This window comes from Protomyctophum bolini (assembly GCF_963924005.1).
Source record: "Protomyctophum bolini genome assembly, chromosome: 4".
NCBI classification, from domain to species: domain Eukaryota; kingdom Metazoa; phylum Chordata; class Actinopteri; order Myctophiformes; family Myctophidae; genus Protomyctophum; species Protomyctophum bolini.
Window position 1 is genome coordinate 1,464,137 of NC_137865.1, and position 25,434 is coordinate 1,489,570.

The following is a 25,434-nucleotide window of genomic DNA, read 5'->3' on the forward strand; positions in this document are numbered from 1 at the left end:
TTATATCTGGTCTTAGTATTCATTTATGATATACTGTAAGGTTATTCTTGCAGTCAGTTTGTATTGGTGACATGGCCAAAGCATTTCCGGGGGTCCCCAGCCAGAAAAGGTTGAGAACCCCTGACTTAGAAGACATTTGTAGAATCAAACGTATAGGTCTAAATGGGTTTAAACTATACTAACTCCTCCCACAGCGGAAGAGTCCGGTCCACACGCCCTCTGGGTTGCTCTTCCGAGACGGGAAGAAGCGCATCGACTACATCCTGGTCTATAAGAAGTCCAGTCCGCAGGTGGAGAAGAGATGCACCTTCGAGAAGAACCTCCGCGCCGAAGGCATGATGCTGGAGAAGGAGGTATAGACACACGCACGGATAGTGGCTGGGTGTCTGTCGGTAGATATGTGCCTGGGTGTCTGTCTGTAGATTATGTTCCTCGGTGGCTGGGTGTCTGTGGGTAGATCTGTGCCTGGGTGGCTGGGTGTCTGTGGGTGGGTATGTGTCTGAGTGTCTGTCGGTAGATATGTTCCTAGGTGGCTGGGTGTCTGTGGGTAGATATGTGCCTCGGTGGCTGGGTGTCTGTGGGTAGATATGTGCCTCGGTGGCTGGGTGTCTGTGGGTAGATATGTGCCAGGGTGGCTGGGTGTCTGTCTGTAGATATGTTCCTGGGTGGCTGGGTGTCTGTCGGTAGATATGTTCCTAGGTGGCTGGGTGTCTGTCGGTAGATATGTGCTTGGGTGGCTGGGTGTCTGTGGGTAGATATGTTCCTAGGTGGCTGGGTGTCTGTGGGTAGATATGTGCCTGGGTGGCTGGGTGTCTGTGGGTAGATATGTGCCTGGGTGGCTGGGTGTCTGTGGGTGGGTTTGTGTCTGGGTGGCTGGGTGTCTGTCGGTAGATATGTGCCTCGTGGCTGAGTGTCTGTCGGTAGATATGTGCCTGGGTGGCTGGGTGTCTGTCGGTAGATATGTGCCTGGGTGTCTGTCTGTAGATTATGTTCCTCGGTGGCTGGGTGTCTGTGGGTAGATCTGTGCCTGGGTGGCTGGGTGTCTGTGGGTGGGTATGTGTCTGGGTGTCTGTCGGTAGATATGTTCCTAGGTGGCTGGGTGTCTGTGGGTAGATATGTGCCTCGGCGGCTGGGTGTCTGTGGGTAGATATGTGCCTCGGTGGCTGGGTGTCTGTGGGTAGATATGTGCCAGGGTGGCTGGGTGTCTGTCTGTAGATATGTTCCTGGGTGGCTGGGTGTCTGTCGGTAGATATGTTCCTAGGTGGCTGGGTGTCTGTCGGTAGATATGTGCCTGGGTGGCTGGGTGTCTGTGGGTAGATATGTTCCTAGGTGGCTGGGTGTCTGTGGGTAGATATGTGCCTGGGTGGCTGGGTGTCTGTGGGTAGATATGTGCCTGGGTGGCTGGGTGTCTGTGGGTGGGTATGTGTCTGGGTGGCTGGGTGTCTGTCGGTAGATATGTGCCTCGGTGGCTGAGTGTCTGTCGGTAGATATGTGCCTGGGTGGCTGGGTGTCTGTGGGTAGATATGTGCCTCGGTGGCTGGGTGTCTGTGGGTAGATATGTGCTTTGGTGGCTGGGTGTCTGTTGGTAGATATGTGCCTGGGTGGCTGGGTGTCTGTGGGTAGATATGTGCCTCGGTGGCTGGGTGTCTGTGGGTGGATATGTGCCTGGGTGGGTATGCATATATGTGGCCAGATATTGTTCGCAGCATATAGCTCGAAAACAAATTATTGCTGCAGTACCTGGGACTCGCCCACCAGAGAGTCATAAATAATAGAGACGGCACTGGATTTCACCGAACCATGTTAAAACGGATTTATGTGGAAAAAGAGCCAATCTACAAGCTTGTAGATCAGCTATTTATTTTATTTATTATTATTATTCTTTATGCAATTTAATGGTTTCATGAATTCTAAATGTTGACTTTTAACAATTTACTTGTTTAATAGACATTTAAAGGTTTAAAAACAGGAGTTGTTTGAAAAACATTAATTACGTTGTTTAAAAGGAATACTATAATTTGTTGTTAACTTTAGTTTTCTCTTCACAACTAATAACTAATTACTGAACCAACCAACCAACCAACCAACCAACCAATCAACAAGTGAGGCCAATAAACAGGGTAAAAGCCAGGAAATAAAAGTTGAATTGAGTTGGAAAGTTATCTCCTTTATGCCCTTTGAATGTGAACAGAAGTAGGACTTGACAGAAACCATGGTGCCTGTTAACACACCATATGCATAGCGTACTGTACGTATCCCGTAGCCTGACACTCAGTCTGAATTTTCATTTCGTTTCACTTCATTATTCAGACTGAAAGCCCTCCCAACGGCAGCAGTTTATGGGATGGGCGTTGTCTTCGTTGATTGGTTCATACCAACCAATCAGAATAGTAGGAAAGCAGATGACGTTGTTGTCAGTCATGAGGCTATATGGCTAACCCGTTTGCTAACCAAACAAACCACAGCCAACGAGCGCTACTAGCATGTGAACAAAAGCAGTGAAATATGTCGGATGATGTTTATAAAACCTGTCGTTTCCGTAAAGAAACTATTAATCATTCGCCGATTTAATAGCCAGATTGATACGGTCGTGAGTCTCCGCAGTGGGGGCAGCCACGTTTGTCGTCGAGTGACGGGGCTGATGGCCAATCAGCTGCTGTGATCGGATTTCTGAACGACACCAACCTCGCCGTAGGCAGAGACTCCAGACCTCGCCAGAACATATTTTCTTATTTGGCGTGGCTAGCGATTCAGGGCTGGAGCCAGGCTACGTATCCCGGGGTGATGGCAAAAAAATGTGTTGATACACAAACACAGCAGACATCACCTGCTCTGCACAGGGCGCAATGTGGCACCTCGCCCGAGTGCAGTCTAGTATTGTCTCTGTTCTGATGTATTTTGTCTTTTAGAATGTGTCACATGCTTGTTTCTTTTAACACCATGATGACACACAGACGCAACTGAACGCCTGGGAGCCACACGTTTACCACTGTGCTGTGTTGAGCTCCTGTGTGTGTGTGTGTGTGTGTGTGTGTGTGTGTGTGTGTGCGTGGGTGCGTGTTGTCCTCGCTAGCCTTCGTTGACCAACAACGACATCATGTTTGTGAAGATCCACGCTCCCTGGGAAACCCTGTGCAAATATGCAGAGCAGATGAACATACGCATGCCCTTCAGGTAACTAGAAGTACATTTACTTAAGTATACTTAACTTATTGGTAGTATTTCCAATTTATTTTACTTTATACTCCACTACATCTCAGAGGCGAATATTGTACTTTCACTAATCATTTGCTACTTTGAAATGTTTTATTATTATTACAAAACTTGTATTATTATTATTATTATTACAAAACATACATTAACCACTTCAGCTCTATATTAATTTAGGCCATTTGGAAATAGCAGATCTACAAGCTCACAATGCGTCGCGATGCGAAGCATTGTGAGCCGCCTCAAATACTGCATGCTTATGCTATTGTATCCTGTCGAGAGGTCTTCACGGGTGCTACGATATCTCGGACCCGTGCCCAAATTGTCCGGTGGAAATGTTACCCTATGAGCCGAATGGCCCCGACCTATAGAGCGCCAAAGTCTGACGTCATTTCACATCCTACGCAGTTTGCAGTTTTTTTCCCCCATTCAATCTCCCATAGACCTTTTTTATGTATGTATTGTGTTCTAATCGTGACAACTAAGAACTGTGTTCCAAAGATAAACAAATGTTCCCGGCGGTTTGACTCATGTGGATATGGCGAATCAACTGACGTGAGAAAAGATACTATTACCGCCGCCAAATGAGTAAAACTTTCACCAGAAACACAGACTGTATCAAATACGAGTGACTGTCTATCGTAAACAATACAGAGCCACACACCTGACAATATCGCAGAGACAATTTGTTTGTTTTGGACCACCGATATGTTATTCTCCATAGAGACATTCCTTCGAGCAAGCCAGGGGATGAGCGAGAGACGTCACGTCAGGACTTCGGTAGCCTGAGCTAATGTGTAAGGTTTCTGGTCTAGAGGGGGCGGGTCGTGGCAGAGATTTGCACACGCCCTGATAGGATCTCAACGATCTGTGACCAGATTTGACTGAGAGCCTGCAAGTGTAAAATCAGTCAATACGACGGCATCAAGGCCAACCAAAAAAACAAACATTTTAGTTAGACTAAATCAACTGTAGATTTAGTCGACTAAAATCGCATGACATTTAGTTGACTAAAAGTAGACTAACACGGAAACACATTCCAGGTGAGTAAAATGTGACTAAAACTAAGTGAAAACTGTTCAAGAGGCTATGACTGAAACTAAAATCAAAATGTGCTGCCAAAAACAACACTGTTGTTAGCCAACATTACTATTACAAGTATCCAGTGTTGAAGATGGAGTGCCACGATTTAGGGTATGGGTTAAGATGTCACAAAACGTGGTGTATTTCGATTGAACCTTTTGACTCAAAGGCTTTCACACTCATTTGTGTGAAGAGGTTGCCAAAAAAGATGAAATGTACACAAGGTCAGGGACTTGATAATGAAGTGAATTAGATTGGATGCTTAAAAACAGCAGGATTACTGTTTTAAAATGTCATAAGTCAAATTAGGTTGATGAGTTTTGGGCTGAATCCGTGGTTAAATTAATTGTTGTTTTCAGGAAGAAATCCTACTTCACAGACTGGAAGGGCAAGACCATGAGCAGGTAAATACAAGTCTGTACCATACCTTAACCCATTAACACAATGAGTGCCACCTGGTGGACAAAAGCGGTGGCACGTCTGGTTTTGGATGCCATCGTGGATGCTAAAAGCAATAGCGCCAATGCTAGCGAGCTAAGGCGAGGTCCATCCTACAAAACGACAATGTTCCAATCGCCATCACCGGATAATAAGAAATGACTTCGGAACATCGGCGATATGTTCAAAACCACTGACAGTGGCGTAGTTTCAGAGAAAAGAGCATGCAAAATACTGCGGCTAATACAGAAGCTAATGTGGTTGGTCGCGCAGACGCAGTGCAGACGAGGCCCTAGCAACCGTGCAACAACGGCGAGTGACACATGAATTTCATTGGCTATCGCCTAATCGCCCCCTATCGCCGTACAATGTTTTCGGGCGACGTTCCTCCGCCCACTTTTCGACTATGACCTGTTTGCCTGCTATCGCCAGTATAGTTGCCGTCGGGTCCCATTGACAAATAATGCACTTCCGGAAAATTGCTGTTAACGCTTTTACTGCTCGTGGCGGAGCGTTCCGTCAGAAGGAATCCAACCAGCAACTGCTTCTGGCGTAATGTTCCGTCTGATAAGATTTATTATTGATATCAAACCGGATCGCTGATTTCTTTTTTATTATTGGCTTGTCCTTTCCTTGTTTAGCGATCCCAGACCGGATTGCGCAACCGTGCTGCCGTCCACCTCCCATCATACAAAAAGCTGAATAACTCTAAATCTACGGAGCTCTCCATGGTTTGGATAAAATGCGTGATGTTCGAAGGTCTTTGCTGATTACCCGGTGGTTTAGATGGAAACATTGGCACTTTCTAGAGTAAGGATGGTCTCATTTTAGCTCGCTAGTATTGACGGTATTTATTTAGCATTAAAGATGGACCCTCCAGACAGGATGTCAGTCCAGCGTGTGCTACATTGAAATCGGCTCGGCAGTCTACAGTTGGCTCTGCGTCCAGCAGGAGGCAGTATATGGGTTCAAACGCTCCTCGCGTAATTATTTAGTAGGACGAGTATACACGAATACACAAGTATACACGAATCAAATGTGTCAAGCCGTGGAACGCATCTGTCACTTTTAACCATTATTTTATACTGTAGATATTGAAAAATGACAGCTATACAAGCTCATAGCGTGGTACCGAGTGCCCAAACTATGTGCTTAGTATATCTGCTTCTATCTTGCCTCATGCGGGCCCTTTGTCTAAGACAAATTTCTTCCTCGGGAGACTAATAAAGTATACAATACAATACATATTTGAAAAATCGTGAAAATGTGGCACAAACCTTTGAATATAATTGTTATTCTTTCACAGCAAAACATGTTTTACTCATCTTTGCTTCTGGGGGGTCCCAGAATAGTTTGAGAACCGTACTGATATAGAAAACTGATTTTGACATTTTTCAGAATCTGATCGGTCTTAATGGGTTACACTACTACACACATTGGTGACCTATCCATTTATGTGGAGCTACAAACCGCCCCTGCATGTTATTTTTAAGTTTATTTTGATGCCAATACCTTCGGACTTATACTTGTAGCAGAGAGTACTTCTACATTGCATTATTGATATTGATATTTTAAAACAGGCGAGTCACTGACTTACTTGTGTGTGTGTGTGTGTGTGTGTGTGTGTGTGTGTGTGTCTAGTCTGTATATGGTATAGTATATTATATATGTATAGTTTTATACAGTTTCATTATATAGATATCAGTATATTCCACTGTTACGTTCTTATCTTACACATGTTTCATGATAACTACTTTTTATGTATGTTTTTATTAGGCCTGTCAAAAAAAATCGATTCGAGTTAGAATCGCGATACTAATGCCGTCCGATTCAGAATCGATTCTCATTTTCCAAAAATCGATTTTTCTAAAAAAAAAATAATAATAAAAAAAAAAAAAAAAAAAAATCTTTTTTTTCACAAATGTACCTGTGCATGCAATGCATTATGGCCTGGGTTTCTGCATAGTGCATTTACTACCAGCTAAGCTAAGCCTGCCAATTGTATTTATTTTACACCTGTTTTAATACTAATGTATTGTTCTGGTATTGAGTGAGAAGAGATTTTGTAACTTTTGTACTGGTTCAAATTTGTGCAAGCTAAATACATGAGACATGTTCTTACTCTTGGATTTAACCTTTGTGTGTTTAAATCATTCAGTTGATAAAACCTTTACAATTATACAAGCTTTTTACTAAATGTACTCTGCTTTCATGCCAGAAGACTCCAGTCTTCTGGCATGAAAGCAGAGTACATTTAGTAAAAAGAAAATACGTTAGTAAAATTAGTAAAATTCTATTTAATTGTTTTTAATTTAAAAAAAAACTGCTTTAGAATCGAAAAAAATCTTTTTTGAATCGAGAATCGGAAAAATCGAAAAGATCGTTTTTGAATCGAATCGTCACCCCAAGAATCGGAATCGAATCGAATCGTGGGACACCTAAAGATTCGCAGCCCTAGTTTTTATGTATTGCCATGCTTTTTGTTCTTGCTTAATGTAAATCGCTCTGGATTAATAGCGTCTGCTAAATGCCTTAATTGTAAATTGCGTGTGTGTGTGTGTGTGTATGTGTGAGCGTGTGCGTGCGTGTATGTGTATGTGTGTGTGTGTGTGTGTGTGTGTGTGCGTGCGTGCGTGCGTGCGTGCGTGCGTGCGTGCGTGCGTGCGTGCGTGCGTGCGTGCGTGTGTGTGTGTGTTTGTGTACTGCAGCAGGTTCCATCGGCGGTGGTGTCAGCTCCGCTCCTGGCTGCCCAGAAACCCCATGAAGCTGGACAAGGAGGCGATGCCTGACCTGGAGGAGAGCGACTGTTACACCGCGCCCTTCAGCCGAGCACGCATGCACCAGTTAATACACACACACACGCACGCACCAGTTAATACATACACACGCACGCATGCACGGAGCTGGCCGATTCTGACATCATTCTGACATCTTCACAGACTCTATATTTGTGCAGGGCATGCCTGACAGGGGACTCCATATAAGGGGCATAAAAGGGACACAGACATAATTACTGGGTCATGCATCGTTCCAAAGTAGGCCAGTGGCCCAACGGGCACTGCTCTATGGTTGTAACGTAAATGCAGGTTGTGTTGGGTCTTCATTAACACCCAGAACACCCAGGGTTATTTAATGCATTACATTATAGCGCCCGGTCGATTTATAAACACGGACCACTTTTACCGACGGACTGGATGTTGTTGTGAATGTGTGTGTAGCAGCTAACGATAGCAACACCACTCTAGAATCGATCGACAACAACGGGAGATAAGAATAAATCTATCGCGACTAGCGACTGGACCGCGGAGGGCCGTCTAACTTTTTTTTCCATAATTAGACAGGATTATTTAGATTGCGAGTTATTAATGTTTTAAGGGGGGAGTTAAGGGGAGGGAGTTTTTCGATGACGTCTCACTCTTACGCAAAATCGAGGATTGCCCAACAGGCGCCAGGCTGTGTAGCCATGCGATCCGTTTTCATATAAATAAACTGCGTTCTAGGTGTTAACATAATGCAGGTTGTGTTGGGTCTTCATTAACATAATGCAGGTTGTGTTGGGTCTTCGTTAACATAATGCAGGTTGTGTTGGGTCTCGTTAACATAATGCAGGTTGTGTCGGGTCTTCGTTAACATAATACAGGTTGTGTTGGGTCTTCATTAACATAATGCATGTTGTGTTGGGTCTTCATTAACATCATGCAGGTTGTGTTGGGTCTTCATTAACATAATTCAGGTTGTGTTGGGTCTTCATTAACATAATGCAGGTTGTGTTGGGTTTTCATTTACATATCATTAACATAATGCAGGTTGTGTTGGGTCTTCATTTACAGATCATTAACATAAGGCAGGTTGTGTTGGGTCTTCATTAACATAATGCAGGTTGTGTTGGGTCGTCATTAACATATCATTAACATAATGCAGGTTGTGTTGGGTCGTCATTAACATAATTCAGGTTGTTTTGGGTCTCTTCTCTACAGCTTCAGCATCAGCAACAGAAAGACGTTCTTCTCCAACTCCACCAGAAGCAGGATAGTCCACCATGTACTGCAGCGCACCAAGTATGAGGACGGCAAGTCCAAGATCGGTAGGAATGCTGTCATTATCATTGTTGTTGTTGTTGTTGTTATTAATATAAGTCAGAACATAATTCTACACAATGAAACAAACATGGCTTTTAAAACAACCCTCTGTTGTTTAAAAAAAAAACTGTTCACTGTCCACGGAGCAATCATGGTGAATGTATGTGTGATAGATGTAGTTATTTCTGTTCTCATCCATCCATCCATCCATCCATCCATTCATTCCATCTCCTCGTTCCGTGTAGTGTTAGCACTCCGAGTGGCATAAACGGAGGTCTCCGTCCTGTCAAATAATCCCGCTCGTCGCCCAGGACGGAGATTAATCACAGGACGGAACATTAACTCATATACAGCCACCTGCTGGACGCAGAACCAACCACAGACTGCCAAAACAATTTTCAGTGTAACACACGCTGGACACACCATGCTGTTTGGGCTTCCGTTGTTGATGCTAAATAATTAGCGTCAATGCTAGCGAGCTAAAATGAAGCCATCCTTGCTCTAGAAAGCGCCAATGTTTCCATCTAAACCACCGGATAATCAGCAAAGACCTCTGAACATCGCGCATTTTATCCAAACCACGGAGAGCTCCGTAGATTAGGAGTTATTCAGCTTTTAGCCAGACTGTATAATGGGATGCGGACGGAGGCGAGGTTACGCAACCCGGTCTAGGATCGCTAAAGAAGGAAAAGCAGAGCCAAAACAATAATGAAAAAATTGAAATCAGTGATCGGGTTTGATAGCGATTGATCCTACATTCCTTATGGCGGAGCGTTCCGCCAATCATATCACAACCGAGCGCACCGCCCCACGGGCTGGGAGCGCCCGTTGGGCAGCATTTCGATGTCATTCCCAGTTGGGACGTCATCCAAAGTGGTCCCCCTCCGTTTTAGTGGATGAGAGGAAACGTCTTCAAACGTGAATAACTCTTGATCTTCTAAATCAATCCGTCCAATTCTAAACCAAAGATTATGTTTTTTGTACGGCCCATATTGCGGCCCCGTCGCTAGTCGCGTTAGAAGTAATCATATCCACACTTTTCCTGGGCTGTGTGTGCTCCAGTTCCTGTTGATTTCATTGGATATCATTGGTCATCTGACCAGTTTCATTGGCTTTCATTGGATCAAATCGACGGGAACTGGAGCACACACAGCCCAGGAAAAGTGTGGATACTTCCCGTTGTTGTTGTCGGTCGCCTCGGGGGTGTTTTGGCTTCATCTAGCTACATCCAAGATGACGCCTTGTGCTACCTCCGTAGCTGCAAAACACTGGGCGCTCTGATTTAATAGTCCTAAATACCCCTGTGCGTTTTGGGGTGTTAATTATCTTACTTACTGTATATCCAAAACCAGCAATAACGTACGGTATGATGTCATTTACACATCCTACCCGAGTTGCGAGTTACCCCCATTCTGAATTCTGCAGTCTCCAACTTTTCACCAGAAGTGTAAAACTGCATTTATTTTGTATTTTTAATCCAAAATGAGTTAATAATAGCACAGGGCAGAATCTTCACATACTTGGAATTGAAATAAATGTCAGAGCTGAAATCGACATGTGAATACATATATGCTTAAACATGTAGCTGGGTGTAATGTTAGAGTCCACAGAAGTGAACCTTTCAGGCCTGTTTTCTCAACCCTGTTTCTCTGCAAGAGATCACTCTAGAAGCCATATCACTGTTGTGGTCAAATTGAACAAACAATATGTCAATTTGAAGCTATGAATCTCTGCTTGACATGAAATAATCAAAGAAAATTACAGAAAATCCAATGGCAGTTCCTCAGTCAAGCTGGGTCAATGACCCTTTCTATGGCATAGGCAGGATCTGCCGGGATAATCTAGACGCAGCTGCACGACATGAGACTGATTAATTAGAGCGACAGAGAGAGAGAGAGGAGTGTGCAGTGTGTGTGTGTACGTGTGTGCGTCAATTTAACAAAGGTGCAGCCGATCAGAAATCAGCAGAGAGTGATCGACGTTTGCGCTACTCTATGCCGAATTGAAGTGGACTCGGTCCCAGACAAATTTTTTTCTCCCTGTAAATAAAAACGTCTGGGTTTCCGAGGCTAGACTCATATGGATGTGAAGCATCAACTGATTGTGACAAATCGCTAATGTTACTGCCATTGAAGTCTGACGTCAATATCGGTAGAGGGCAATATTGTCCATGGGTTAGTGTGCTTTTTTATTTGTATTATAATCGCCATAGGAGGGTGATCAAGTCCCGCCTGGATGGATGGATGGATGGGTGGACTGGACTCATGTCATGGTGCTTACATTTTAGGCTGATCGGAAGTTCCTGGTTTCCGATAAGCGTAGCACCAGACTAAAGGTCAAGGGGTCACTCACTGACCAATAGGATTGATCCACTGAGAGCTCATTCTGTGGTGAATATCTTGTTTACGACCATAGTAGGCCTAGTGGACGGACTGACAGACATATATATGTTGTTATAACCAAGGTAGTGGACAAACTGACGGACAGATGTTGTTATGACCATAGTAGTGGACAGACTGACGGACAGATATATGTTGTTATGGGGGACTACCCATAGATCCGAAGTCCCGTTTGTCCGAACATGCACTGCTCCCGTGCTTGCGGTTAGGTTTAGGTTTGCTCCCGTGCTTGCGGTTAGGTTTAGGTTAGGGTTAGAGATAGGGATAGTAATTTCGGACCAATGAACCTTCGGACTAATGTTATGACCATAGTGGACGGACTGACGGACAGATATATGTTGTTATTTATAACCATAGTAGTGGACGGACTGACAGACAGATATATGTGACTCTTTTTGATACAGAGACAGTCATGGTGGCAAGACTAACTGTTCAGGATAGGAGAAAAACTTTATTGTTTTTTTTATTTTTTTCATTAGCACAGCCTCATAGTAGAGCATGTCTGAACAAACTGTTTCAGTTCTCTCTAGACTCTCATACAGTGCCGGAACTATGGAAATAATGACTACAGGCCTGTGGCCATAACATCAAATGTTGTTAAGTCATTAGAAATAATTCTCACTGAGTTACTTCGTAAAGAAGTAGAACCTAGTCTAGATCAATTCCAGTTTGCCTATTCAAGGAAACGAAGTACCGGGGACGCAATTGCTACTGTAGCACACTATATCCTGAAACACCTTGAGAGCACCGTGGCATATGCCAGACTGCTTTTCATTGATTTCAGCTCCGCCTTTAATTGTATCCACCAAGATATACTGCTACGTAAACTAGCTTTACTAGATGTTAATCCGTGGATAATTAAATGGTATTTTTCTTTTTTGTCTAAGAGACCACAGAGGGTCAGGTTTAACAGTGTTCTCTCTGAGGAGGCACGCAGCAGCACAGGGGTTCCACAAGGAACTGTTAGTTCCTCGCTCCTGTTCACACTGTATACGAATGATTGTGTCAGCTCATACTCTAATCAATACGTGATCAAGTTTTCAGATGACACTGTCATACTCAGTCTTCTTACAAGCAAATCTGACATTCTCAGCCATACAACTGGAGTAGGCAGATTTGTTGAATGGTGTGATAGAAACTATGTAATGATCAACACTGATAAAACAGAGGAGATCATTGTGGATCCGAGGTCCATAGGAGACCATACCTTGATCAAGGTTCACGATAATGACATCAAACAGGTCTCCTCCTATAAATATCTGGGAGTGCAGATTGACCAAGATATGAGCTGGCACATACATGTTGAATCCTGCTGTTCAAAAATACACCAGCGGTTACATTTTCTTCGTAGACTGAGGCTGTTTGGTGTTAGCCTGAATATTATGTTAATTTTCTATAGAGCTAGCATTGAATCTATCTTGAGATATGGAATATCCAGCTGGTATGGTAACCTGACTGTGAAATATAAAGCTCAAGTTGCAAGAGTTGCGAAAATGGCTGGGAAGATCATGGGCCTGTCTTCCCCCCGATGACTCCCCAAGCCATTTTTGAACAGACTGTAGTAAGGCAAGCTAAGGGTCGATTCATACTCCTATTTTAGAGCCGAATAAAAGTCGGTTCGGCGCTGTAGAGCCTACAATTTGACGTCATTTGAGGTTCGGGGGGGCGGGTACCGTCCTAAAGTCGGCTCTTCGGTGCTACTGAAATTTTCTGACGAGCCGAAATCATTTCGGCACTACAGCGCCGAAACAGGAGTATGAATCGGCCCTAAGAATATATAACCTCTGACCCCTCACATGTTCTGTATTCCGAATATGAATTAATGAGATCAGGAAGAAGATACAGGATGCCACAGTGCAAGTACAACAGATATAAACACTCTTTCATTCCTCTCTCTATAAAAATGTTGAATGGGTAATTGGTACCTTAACGGGGGGTATGCACGAGGGGTGTATTTGTTTTGTTTTGCTGTAATGTCTCTGTCTATGTGATTATACGTATGTTTATGTATGCAGCTGTGGTCCTGTCTCCAAGACAAATTTCTCCCAAGGGAGACGAAATAAAGACAACCTTGAACCTTGAACCTTGAAATAAATGTCTGAGCTGAAAAAATGTAAATATGAAATAAATGCTTAAACACGTAGCTAGGTGTAATGTTAGAGTCCACAGAAATGACCCCTTCAAGCCTGTTTTCTCAACTCGCTGTTTTCTGCAAGACATTACTCTATAAGCATTATCTCTAAAACCAATAAGTCACTATGATTCCCTGCTTTCACATGACACGAATAAACGAAAAATAACTAAAAGTCAAAAGTATGATGTTTACAAACCTGGGCTCCCCCAGAGTTAGTGTGGAAGTGTCGAGCAAGTGTTGAGCAAGACACTGAACCACTAATTGCTCGCGATGAACAGGTTGGTGCCTTGCATGGTTTTCTCCGCCATCGGTGTATGAATGTGTGTGTGTGTGTGTGTGAATGACTGCAATGCTCAATCTATGTGAAGCGCCTTGGTTAAAGGTAAATGGTAAATGGTGCGTTCATATAGAGTCTATATGAACGCACCATTTACCATTTACATTGCAGTATGAGCACTTTTTTCCACCACTGCTTAATGCAGTTGTCAGGGGTCTGCTGCCGTCAGGATAGCCATACCAGGGACCACGTACATTGGCCACAGTCAGGCCCGCCGTTTAGGGGTTGTCCACTGCCAGGGGGCCGAAAATAAATAAATATGGAGCACTACATTCAGTGCTATACAGCCAGGGGGGGGGGGGGTGACCGCACGATCGGGCCCTGGCGAACCTGACTCCTAAAGCGTAATGGTAATATAAACTTTTGCTAAAACCACGTGTTTAATCCGCCATCACTTCTAATCAATGTTTACAGTCTGTAAACAACTGTCTGTCATGGAAGTAGGCTACACCCGACACAGACTTCCTCTAAAATAAGAGCTATACTTGTAATGATTAGTCAACACTAGTCTTATTTCTCAAGTGAATTTAGATGGATGTGTAGATATATTTGTAGCGCCCTGAGAGATAACGCTTTGAATGGGTATATCTGTGAGTGACTGTCAGACTGTGTAACGCTGTGTGGTCGTCGACCGTGTGGTCGTCGACAGCCCCGGGGCCCCCTGGAGTCACGGGCCGGGGGGAAACCACCAACCCCCTTCCCGCCCCCGGTAGTTCCGCGCCTGGCTACAGCTGTGTTTAACACTTCAACGCGGTGACCATTACTCTGAGTTCAGGACTACATTTTTCTCGATGTTATTTAGTCGATAAATAACGTCGAGAAAAACCCCTCTCAGTCTGAATGATTGGGTCGTTCATGTATACATTTTTTCCCATAATCATTCCTATTGATTTATGTCACTCCTTTGTGCGTGAATGAGTCAATATACCCCCTCCCTCCAACGCACGCACGCACGCACACTAATGTAAAAATGTGTGAGTGTGTCGTTCTGCTGGTTACTTGTCCTCCATTATTTTCCAACAGCTCCACCTCTTTGTTGTCTGTCGCTACTTAATTATTACGGTCGGCGCGACCGGCTGTTGCTCTCCCAGTCTGTGAGCTCCTGGGAAGGTGCGTATGTGTGTGTGCGTGTGTGTAGAGCTCTTCACAAAGATTCCCAAAATACCCAGGAATCACTGTGGGCCCAGTGGGCCGGGTAGGAATCGGCCGTATATAATCCCACCTTACGAGGTGGCCACCTTTTCGGTGATATATAATCATATAATGGCCTGTTGTGGCGCTGTCATTGGGCCCAAAAAACCTCCATAGAGGTCCATGTATTTGGGCCCAACTTCACCTAGACTGTATTACCTTAATAAACTTCCAGTCACTAGTTTAAAGTCTCATTTCTCATGTCATAATATTATTTTTGGAAAGTTATTTAAATAAAGTCTGTTATGAGTATGTTCTGAGGGGCGTGGCTACCGTTGCATCGGGACCACCCCTCCACCCCCTATGGGTCCCCAGCATGTAGAAACTGCCAGATGCTAACTTGCATGAGCAACATGTTGAGCAATTTTCATAAACACGACCATAGCCACTTGCCCAAATGTGCTGACTCATCACATGTGTGATGAGTGATGAACCCCCAAGGAGTGTTTTTTGTGAAATACTAATGTTTGGAATGGATTCAGCATCATGAAAATGCCCTAGTTTGACATGTCACATGCTACATAAAGCATGATGATTTTTTTATATATATTTTTGTCTTCTATAGGTTTTTAATGGTATGGTCACATATTATGAAAATTGCTCAACATATGCAAGTTAGCATCCGGCAGTTTCTACATGCTGGGGACCCATACTCAACATGTCTAACATCAGCTTCTACATGTTGGGGACCCATACTCAACATGTCTAACATCAGCTTCTACATGCTGGGGACCCATACTCAACATGTCTAACATCAGCTTCTACATGCTGGGGACCCATACTCAACATGTCTAACATCAGCTTATACATGCTGGGGACCCATACTCAACATGTCTAACATCAGCTTCTACATGCTGGGGACCCATACTTAACATGTCTAACATCAGCTTCTACATGCTGGGGACCCATACTCAACATGTCTAACATCAGCTTCTACATGCTGGGGACCCATACTCAACATGTCTAACATCAGCTTCTACATGCTGGGGACCCATACTCAACATGTCTATAGGGAACAGGGTTCGCAATATGGCGGGTCGGACGAACGCGGTGTCTGAATAATGCACCGTCGGAAACAATTACACGGTGTCAGGCTAACGCTACAGCTAACGCTACAGCTAGTGAAGTGTGTTTGGTCCAACATACTAACAGTCTGACAGGCATTAGTCCGACACCCTACCCAAAACCCAACCCTAAACGAAACCTCACTGGTTAGTTTTAACCTGCCACGGGTTAGTTTTAACCTTTCACGGGTTAGTCGTAAACTAACTGTTACGGACTGTTTGTATGTCTGACAAACGTATGCACCCCGTGGAGTGCATGGAGGACTCATGGACTCATCTCATCTGCCTGTCCCAGTGCTCATGGTGATGTCTATAGTGACCGTGTCAACAGACACTGGTGGCCCTCTCTTGCACCACCCCTTACCCATTATCCCTAAACGTATTTGCCATTTTTTTTACTATTATTAAAACATGTTTAACCCATTTAGGCCTGACGTCGAAATAAAAAATTAACTTTCCCTCTGAAAGAATATGTACCTATTCAAAGATTTGTGCTGCATTTTTTACGATTTTTCAAAAATAGCAGTGGTGCGCTATGAACTTGTAGATCTGCTACTTTTCAATAGCTAAAGTATAACAGAATGCTTGAAACACCAAAAGGGGTTCCCGCCGACAATGGGTTAAATAGTTCAACTAGCCGATCTATATCGATCGGTTGTGAGCTTGTGGATCGGCTATTTGAAAATGCTATATTATATATATTTTTTCTTTTTTTAATAGTCAAAAAATGGCAAAAAAAAGATAAGGGGGTAATGGGTGGCACTGTGTCCAATAAGTCCTTGTGTCATAGTGCCTGTGTCAGTTCCACACTAACTCATCCTCTCAGCCACTCCTCATTCATTAACAATTAACATGGCTAATCATGTAGTTGTGCACCATTCTTGCTCTTATTGTGAATCTCGATTTTCCTCCGCAAGAATTGAGATCACGATTCTCGCACAATTCTCATTTTCTTCTCCATGAAATTGTTCATTGCTGAACAAATGTGGCACCTGGAGCCAATTAACTACTGTGGCTTTAAACGGTGCTCGACTTAAACCTCTTGTAAAGGCACTTTTCATAGAAAGGATGCCAGTGAGGGATATGGTGTGTGAAGCTCTTTCCAACGCGTGGTGATTGATGATGGCAGAAAATCAGGTCGTATCGTTGAGTGCAGTTAGAAATGTTTTATTTTGTTTGCAGGGGTGGATAAGGCATAGGATAAACAATATCTAGTAAGGCAAAAAATAAACAAAAGATAACTCAAAACAACTGAAAATAAACAAAACACGCACGGTTGAAAAACTGTGTGGCTTCCCTGTGACGTTTCCCAAAATCCCTGCTGCTGTGCACCCGTGACACATACAAATAGACTGCCTGATTGGCTGAAACCCGCCTACGCCCAGGTTGTCAGTCAGTGTCAAATTCTCAGTGCATATTCATCAAATTGGCTACAACACCTCTCTTAAAGTCTCTCTCTTGTACAGTAGCAGAAACATAAGAGTAACTCAAATTAAACCAAAGAAACCCTGTTAGTTTCGGTATTTACTGTGTACTGTAGCCTATATACTGTATTGCACTGTACTCACCAGTTTCAATTGAGGGCCTCCACTCTCAGGGGGGCCTCCGAGCTCCGTCTGACCATCAGGCGCCAGTCAACCCCCCGCCTGTGCCTCTCTCTCTCTCTCTCTCTCTCTCTCTCTCTCTCTCTCTCTCTCTCATGCGCTCACTCGCTGCCGTGCTCTCTATAGTTACACCTATTTTCTGTTTATAACCTGGGTAAAATGTGTCGTTAATTGCTGCGTAATCGCGCACCGAAGTCTGACGCCAATATCGGTATAGATATTGGTTCATGCACTTTTTTATTTGCATTGTAATCCCCAATTTCAGATCGCCTCATGCAAGAACTGTGATTGAAAAATAAGCAAATCATCCAGGCCGTTTCACTCATGTGGATATGAAGAATCAACTGTTACTACTGCTGAATTAGTTACATTTTCGCTATAGAAACAGACTACATGAAATATGACTGACTGACGGTCGTACAATATATATAATATCATAGTTGGTCTTGAAACAGGCCTCCAGATTCCTAAGCACTGTACTGTAGCACTGCACACTGTACTGTACTGTACTGTACTGTACTGTACTGTAAAACACATTGATGTACTCCTGTTCTTATTGTAGGTATTATTACATTGATGTAGGCTACTACTGTTCTTGTAGATATTATTATAGTAGTCTTGATGTACTACTGTTGTCTGTTGTTCTTGTAGGTATTATTAGAGTAGTGTTGATGTACTACTGTTGTTCTTGTAGGTATTATTAGAGTAGTGTTGATGTACTACTGTTGTTCTTGTAGGTATTATTAGAATAGTGTTGATGTACTACTGTTGTTCTTGTAGGTATTATTAGAGTAGTGTTGATGTACTACTGTTGTTCTTGTAGGTATTATTAGAGTAGTGTTGATGTACTACTGTTGTTCTTGTAGGTATTATTAGAGTAGTGTTGATGTACTACTGTTGTTCTTGCAGGTATTAATCGTTTACTGGGGAACGGGACCTATGAGGCGGCCTTCCCTCCACACGAGGTAAGAGGCCATGCTTTCTGCACTTCTTCTTAACCCATTTAGGCCTGACGTCGAAATAAATAAAAAAGTCTTCTGAAAGAATATAATTATAGTCAAAGATTTGTGCCGCATTTTTAAGATTAAAAAAAAAATAGCAGACCTATAGCTATGAGCTTGTAGATCTGCTATTTTTCAATAGCTAAAGTATAACATAATGCTTAGTTAAAACACCAAAAGGGGTTCCCGTCCAGAATGGGTTCACCCCTTTTGCAACCAGATCTTATTTTAATGATGTTTGGGAGACAAGAAACACTTTCCTGGGGGGTTTTATGAGGGTAATGTGTGCTTTTAGATATTTTAGTATTTCAACGTGTCCATGATATGGCCAGGACATCATAGACCCACGTCCTTCCTGGACTACATTTCCAATAATGCTTTGGTGTACTGCTCCTCCTTGTGGATAGAGGGAGAGCTGTCTTTCTGAGACAACATGTAGTGTACAGGAAGTAAGTGAGCTCAGCCATGACATCATGGACACTTGGAAATACTAAAATGTCTAAAAACACATATTACCCACATGAAAACCCCAAGAAAGTGTTTCTTGTCTTTCAAACGTCAATAGGACCTGGTTGCAAAAGGGGTGAAGTGTCCCTTTAAAGGACCACTTCTCAACCTAACTTATTACGTATTATTGGTCACTCCAGTCCTCACCATAGAGTATTAAAAGGATAGAGACTGAACTGGCGCGAAGCTCCGCCCCCTCCGGTATTCATGTCAGTGGAAGTTGCTCAGTGGCGTTTTGAAGCACCCGGAAGGCTGCCGGAAGTACCGTCTATTTCCGCATTTTTTCGCTGATTCAGCATTTGGACACCACATTTTGGTGTCCAAATGCGGAAGTGCAGCTGGGCTTTAACATTGAGCGCTCGGTTGCACGGGGTTTCCTCGTCAAGAATCCACGGGTCCGCCTGCAGTCCTTCCTCTTACCACTAGGGCCCAGCGCTTCAACATTGGAGTGCTTAGCTGGCCCCTTGGTCCTCACTAATGTTCACGATAGAATATCACCATTTTGTTCTTCTCAGTCATGTGTCTCACTGGAGGGCTGTGGTCAGTTCATAAACCCGTCGACCAGTGACATCAATTAAATTGCAATTAATTAAGTTGCAATTCGATCATGGAAGCCATCGTTCTCACAATGATCTTTAAAAAATATCTAATGTGCCTAACGATGAGGTCCCTCCTATGATACACAGACTGAGCGTTTTATCATGAAGGTTTTATAGTGAGGAGCAATTATAAGAGACTTGGGTTGAATAGGTTGAAAAGTGGTCCTTTAAACGTGACGTGGGTTCAACTCATTCAAACCTATCGAATGTCGAATGCATATCATTTTAATATAAAATATTGTAGCCTGATATGTAGTAAAACCTTCTCTTTCTTTCTCTATAAGTTGGTGCTGAGAAATCTTCTGTCGTCAAACTGTCTGCCTCAGTTTCAGCTTCACCTGTTATCACTTTTTAATCAACTAAAGTAACACCGTGTGATTAAACGTGTCAGCTTTGCTTTCTAATAGCGAGTAAGTTAAAGTCAAAAGCCAAGCGACTCCGATGCCGATATGACTCTATGCTCCAAGGACTCCGGAGGCAACTGTGTGTTTGCATGTGCGTGTGTGCGTGCGTGCGCGTGTGCACTGTCACTCTTTGGTCAGTGTGAAGTCTGTATTAACAGGCAGGCAGAGCGCAGCGAGGCATCTGATTTATTCTTCGTTGTATGCCGGTGTCGCGTCCCAAACATAACTAATCTACAACATCCCAACGCGTTGCATCAACGACGCATTGTGGACTTTTGTGCGGGAACCCCTTTTGGTGTTTTAAGCGTAACGTTATACTTTAGCTATTGCAAGCAGATCTACAAGCTCGTAGAGAGCTTGTAGGTCTGCTATTTGTTTTTAATCTTGAAAATGCAAATCTTTGAATATATATTCTTTCAGAGCGAACGTTTATAACTCAAATCTTTGCTTCTGGGGAGGTCCCTAGGAACAACACATTTTCAGATGGGATGCCATTGGCTAGACTCCTTGTGTTTCTGATGTCATTCGCTAGACTCCTCGTGTTTCTGACGATGTCAGTCACTCTCCTCGTGCGTTCATCCTTGTTGGGCTATTTCTGCCCGGCAACACAGAACCGGGCTTTGACCTTTGGTCTCTGTGTTGTGTTGTCAGGGTGGGTTATACTGTATATTAAGAGCAGAGATCGACCTTTTGACCTCTGTGTTGTCAGGGAGGGTACAAGAGCAGACATCCCATCAAGACGCACGGCGCGCAGAACCAGAGACACCTGCTGTATGAGTGCTGGGCGCGCTGGGGCATGTGGTACAAGTACCAACCTCTAGACCTCATCAGGTAGGTACTGTGTGTGTGTGTGTGTGTGTGTGTGTGTGTGTGTGTGTGTGTGTGTGTGTGTGTGTGTGTGTGTATGTGTGTGTGTGTGTGTGTGTGTGTGTGTGTGTGTGTGTGTGTGTACTGTGTGCGTGCATGCGTGCATCCCACTTTAAAGTATGGTGGTCAACGTGAACGTGGTGTTTGGTTGCTCTAGTGCTGATCGCTGACCAGCACTCCACATGCCTCCACACTTCCACAGACTGTTCACAGGTACTCTGACAAGGTTCGAAGCGTATTATTATCCCGCCCTCAATGTCTTCACATACTGTATACACAGTTAATATGAAACGGCACGTTATTCGTGCACATTTCAGCCACCTCTTTTGCCCATTAGGCCCATTTATACGCAACGTCGTCAAACAGCGACGTGCACCCTATACGGTAACATCATTCTACAGGTTTCCGCTTAACACTTTTTTATTTAATTGTTTTTCGTGGCGCTAGAGCGAGCTAGTATGAGCGCTGGGGCACGTGTTACAAGTAGGCCTACCAACCTCTAGACATTCTACTGCATGCCATGATGTATATGTACACATTTGGGCTGTGCTTTGTGTGGCTGTGTGGTACACGTTAAAGGAGAATTCCATCCTAGAAGGCTTTCTTACCTTCATTTGTAGTTGTTACGTCCCCACCAAATATGTCCAGGTGTTATTTGTAGTTGTTACGTCCCCACCAAAGAGGTCCAGGTGTTATTTGTAGTTGTTACGTCCCCACCAAAGATGTCCAGGTGTTATTTGTAGTTGTTGCGTCCCCACCAAAGAGGTCCAGGTGTTATTTTGTGCAAAAGTGCATTATCGGCTATTTCCCCATATATAAGCCCACAATGGGGGTTAGGTTTTTGTGCTAATTCGCTTTCAATCAAAATAAGTAGTAAAGTGTGCCGCTTGGGATACTATTTACATTATGAAGAGAGGCAAAAGAAATTTATTTTTGAGCGATGGAAATAAGCGAATTAGCACAACACCCCATAGCACCATTAAATTCAATGCAATTAAATTAAATTCATTGGGGCCTTATGGCAGGAGAAATACGTAGCCAATAATGCGCTTTTGCACAAAATAACACCTGGACCTCTTTGGTGGGGACATGACAACTACAAATAAAGGTAAGAAAGCCTTCTAGCATGGTATTCTCCTTTAATTCCCTTCCAATTATAAAACATTGTCTGCCAGGAATTCAGTTCTTCACTAACCTTTGAAAAAATATATATATATTATGCGTTGCCACGGTGGGTCTCAAAAGGTGCGCGTGGCTCTACTGCAAACCGGGACAGCCGTTGGAATGCATCTCTTCTCCTTCTCTAGGCGTTACTTCGGAAAGAAAATCGGGCTGTATTTTGCGTGTCTCGGTTGTGTTTTGTCTCATTTTAGACGTTACTTCAGGGGCGGGGGGGGGGAGTTCGGGCTGTACTTCGCGTGGCTCGGTTCGTATAGACGTTGACGTGTTGATGTTTATTTTTTCAGACGGTACTTCGGGGAGAAGATCGGGCTGTACTTTGCGTGGCTCGGTTGGTACACGGGGATGTTGATCCCTGCTGCGTTCGTCGGCCTCTTTGTGTTCCTGTACGGTCTGTTCACCATGGACTCCAGTCAAGTCAGGTCAGTGAACGCACGCGCGCGCACGCACGCACGCACGCACGCACGCACACAAACACACGCACACAATCTGCAAGCTCTGGCAATGTACTGCTGACGGTAACAATGATGAAATGTACTTATTTCAGCCAGTGTTCATTTAGTTGATTAAAACTATGAAAAAAATATATTATTAATGGTGAAAACTAAATAAAAACTAAATGGAAACTAAGCTATATGCTGACCATACCATATGACTTAGATAGTCTATGTTAGGCTCACGGCTATAACTAAAACAAGACAAAAAATGAAAACATTCCAGGTGACTAAAATGTGAATTTAAATTTTGAAATTTGAAATTTGAAAGAAATAAGAATTGAATTGTATTCTAAACAATTGCTGTAAAATTAACACTGCTTTCTGAAAATGTTAAGCACGGCCAAAATGCTGTTTCAACCAATCAGATTGCTTCCTCGAAACGTTCTATATGCTCACCATATACATTAAGGCTAAGTCGGGTCTCGCTACACCTTACATCTCTGATCTTATCTTTCGATGTCTTTTTTTTTCTTAAAAAAACTTGTCTTATCGTCCATGGCAATCAGTGCATAATTGGATTCAACTCGTCTTAACGTCTCTGGCATTAAAGACCAAAAGAGATCTGGCTTTCAACACTATAGCTCCAACACTTTGGAATGCACTGCCCTTCGGGATCAAAATCAGTTCCCGAGTTCTCTACTCCTGCTGCCCCATGTTTAATGGTCATCATTAGGGATGGAGCTCATTATTTTGTATTGATAACAAGCACCTTATCGATCAGGCTTATCGAGCGGGAGACGGGAGACAATACATTCTGAACAGTTTACCAATACAATAATATAAAATAAACTGTTTAATGCGTGTGCCATCACTTTAAAAGTGACAGCGCTGGTTGGCAGGTATCAAAACACTTTTAGACAGACATGTTTGTGCCAGCATGGATGATTACATTTATTTCTTGATTGTCTAAGCATGACGTCATGGGACGCTTTGCTCGATAACAGGCTTGATAAGCCCAAAGCTTATCGATAACGGGTACTCAATAAGCTTGTTATCGGATTTGTCCGGATGTCGGTTATCGAGCTCCTTCCCTAGTCATCATGGCTGCTAACATGCTGTTTATTTCGTCAGTAAGGAGATCTGTGTGGCCAACACCACCATCAAGTGTCCTCTGTGTGTTGTTAACATGTTGTTAACATGATGTATGTTGTCAATGTGTTAACAGTAAAGAGATCTGCGAGGCCAACACCACCATCAAGTGTCCTCTGTGTGTTGTTAACATGTTGTTAACATGATGTATGTTGTTAATGTGTTAACAGTAAAGAGATCTGCGAGGCCAACACCACCATCATGTGTCCGATGTGTGAGGACTGCAGGCCCTGGACGCTGAGTGACAGCTGCGTGTTCGCCAAGGTCAGTGTGGAGGTTCATAAGGTCAGTGTGGAGGTCGTAAGGTCAGTGTGGAGGTTCATAAGGTCAGTGTGGAGGTCGTAAAGTATGTGGGGAGGTCGTAAGGTCAGTGCAGTGATTCTCAACCTGTGGTACATGTACCACTAGTAGTCTTGAGGCCCAAAAAAGAAGAAAAAAGACAAAAGTGGAAAGAAATATTTATATTGCTACAGGTAGTTCTTCTGACCAAGCAATTGGTTGAAATAGGCTCTCCGGCCGTGCTGAAATGAGCATGATGGCACACCTAGCCGTTAATAGAACATTTGAGAAAGGATTAATCACATTAGAAATATCATCAGTTGTGCTGATTAGGCAGAGTTTTGTCAGAGCAGCAGCATTATATTGGCTTAGGAATTAAAACAAAAACAAATCAAAGAATGAACAAAAATAGGATGGGGCAGGTCCACGCTCCTGTATTTTAACATCGGTTATTCTGTTGGTACTTGGAGAGACAGATTTTTTATGAGGTGGTACTTTGTATGAAAAGGAACACTGGTCTAGCGGATTCCAGTGTTATCAATATCAACCCACATCAACCGGTAGGTTACTGGATATGAATGGATATGAAGCATCAACGGACGGCAAGAAAACATGAAGGAAGCCAAAACAACAAAAAATAGTTTTACGTTTTTGTACCTGTACACAAGATGTAACAATAAAGTACAACCTTGAACTGTGAACGTTACAGCCGCCAAGTAGTTTACATTTTCGCCAGAAACGGACTGTATCAAATATGAGTGACTGACTGTCATGAACGATACACCTCCCCGATCCTTTTCTTTTGAAAGGAAAATGTTTTGTGGTCTCCGAGGCTACCTCCCCGAAAATAGCAATGGGACAATTATTATTATTATTATTATTATAGTGTCATGCACTCTAGGGCAATACATGACAAAAAGGGAGTCCACACACAAGGCAAACCTTTTATATTATATATTTATTATTCTAAATTAAAATAAGTTAAGCAATACTCAAATAAACTGGTATGAGATGTGACAATGTCAGTGATCAGTCATGTATGCAGTGTATGGATGTATGGAGTGTGCTGTGTGTGAGTGTTGTAAAAGGTGTGCAACTGCTTGAAAGGAAGGTAAGATAGCTGGCTTGAGAGCATGGAAGGAGAGGCCCTTATATACTCTCCCAGACCACACCCCACTCAGGTGTACACAGTTGGCCTGACGGCCGGCTCCACTCTGCCCTAATCCCCAGGCTGCCAGATATCCTGCTGTGCAGAGGCAGAGGGGGCAGGGCCGTCACAATAGGGACAATTATTATTATTACTTATTTTTGGACCACAGTTATCTGAGACAATTCTAAGGGCCGATTCATACTCCTATTTTACCGCTGTTTCGGCGCTGTAGTGCCGAAATGATTTCGGCTCGTCAGATATTTTCAGTAGCACCGAAGAGGCGACTTTAGGACGGTACCCGCCCCCCCCGAACCTCAAATGAC

The 25,434-nt window shown here is 43.4% G+C and overlaps 1 protein-coding gene across 1 annotated transcript in view; it reads left to right on the plus strand.

The window, feature by feature from the left end:
- Window positions 1-320: 320 nt before the first annotated feature.
- The window catches only part of ano3 (anoctamin 3), a gene marked incomplete at its 3' end in the record, with an annotated part of 48,852 nt that continues 23,738 nt past the window's right edge, over window positions 321-25,434 (plus strand). Inside the window, exons 1-9 of the mRNA XM_080761627.1 lie at window positions 321-353; window positions 3,074-3,174; window positions 4,653-4,697; window positions 7,440-7,574; window positions 8,709-8,815; window positions 18,449-18,504; window positions 20,760-20,881; window positions 22,384-22,518; window positions 23,853-23,946. Coding sequence (XP_080617753.1) covers window positions 336-353; window positions 3,074-3,174; window positions 4,653-4,697; window positions 7,440-7,574; window positions 8,709-8,815; window positions 18,449-18,504; window positions 20,760-20,881; window positions 22,384-22,518; window positions 23,853-23,946 — 813 coding nt within the window. The 5' untranslated portion in view covers window positions 321-335. The remainder of the gene's footprint in view (window positions 354-3,073; window positions 3,175-4,652; window positions 4,698-7,439; window positions 7,575-8,708; window positions 8,816-18,448; window positions 18,505-20,759; window positions 20,882-22,383; window positions 22,519-23,852; window positions 23,947-25,434) is intronic.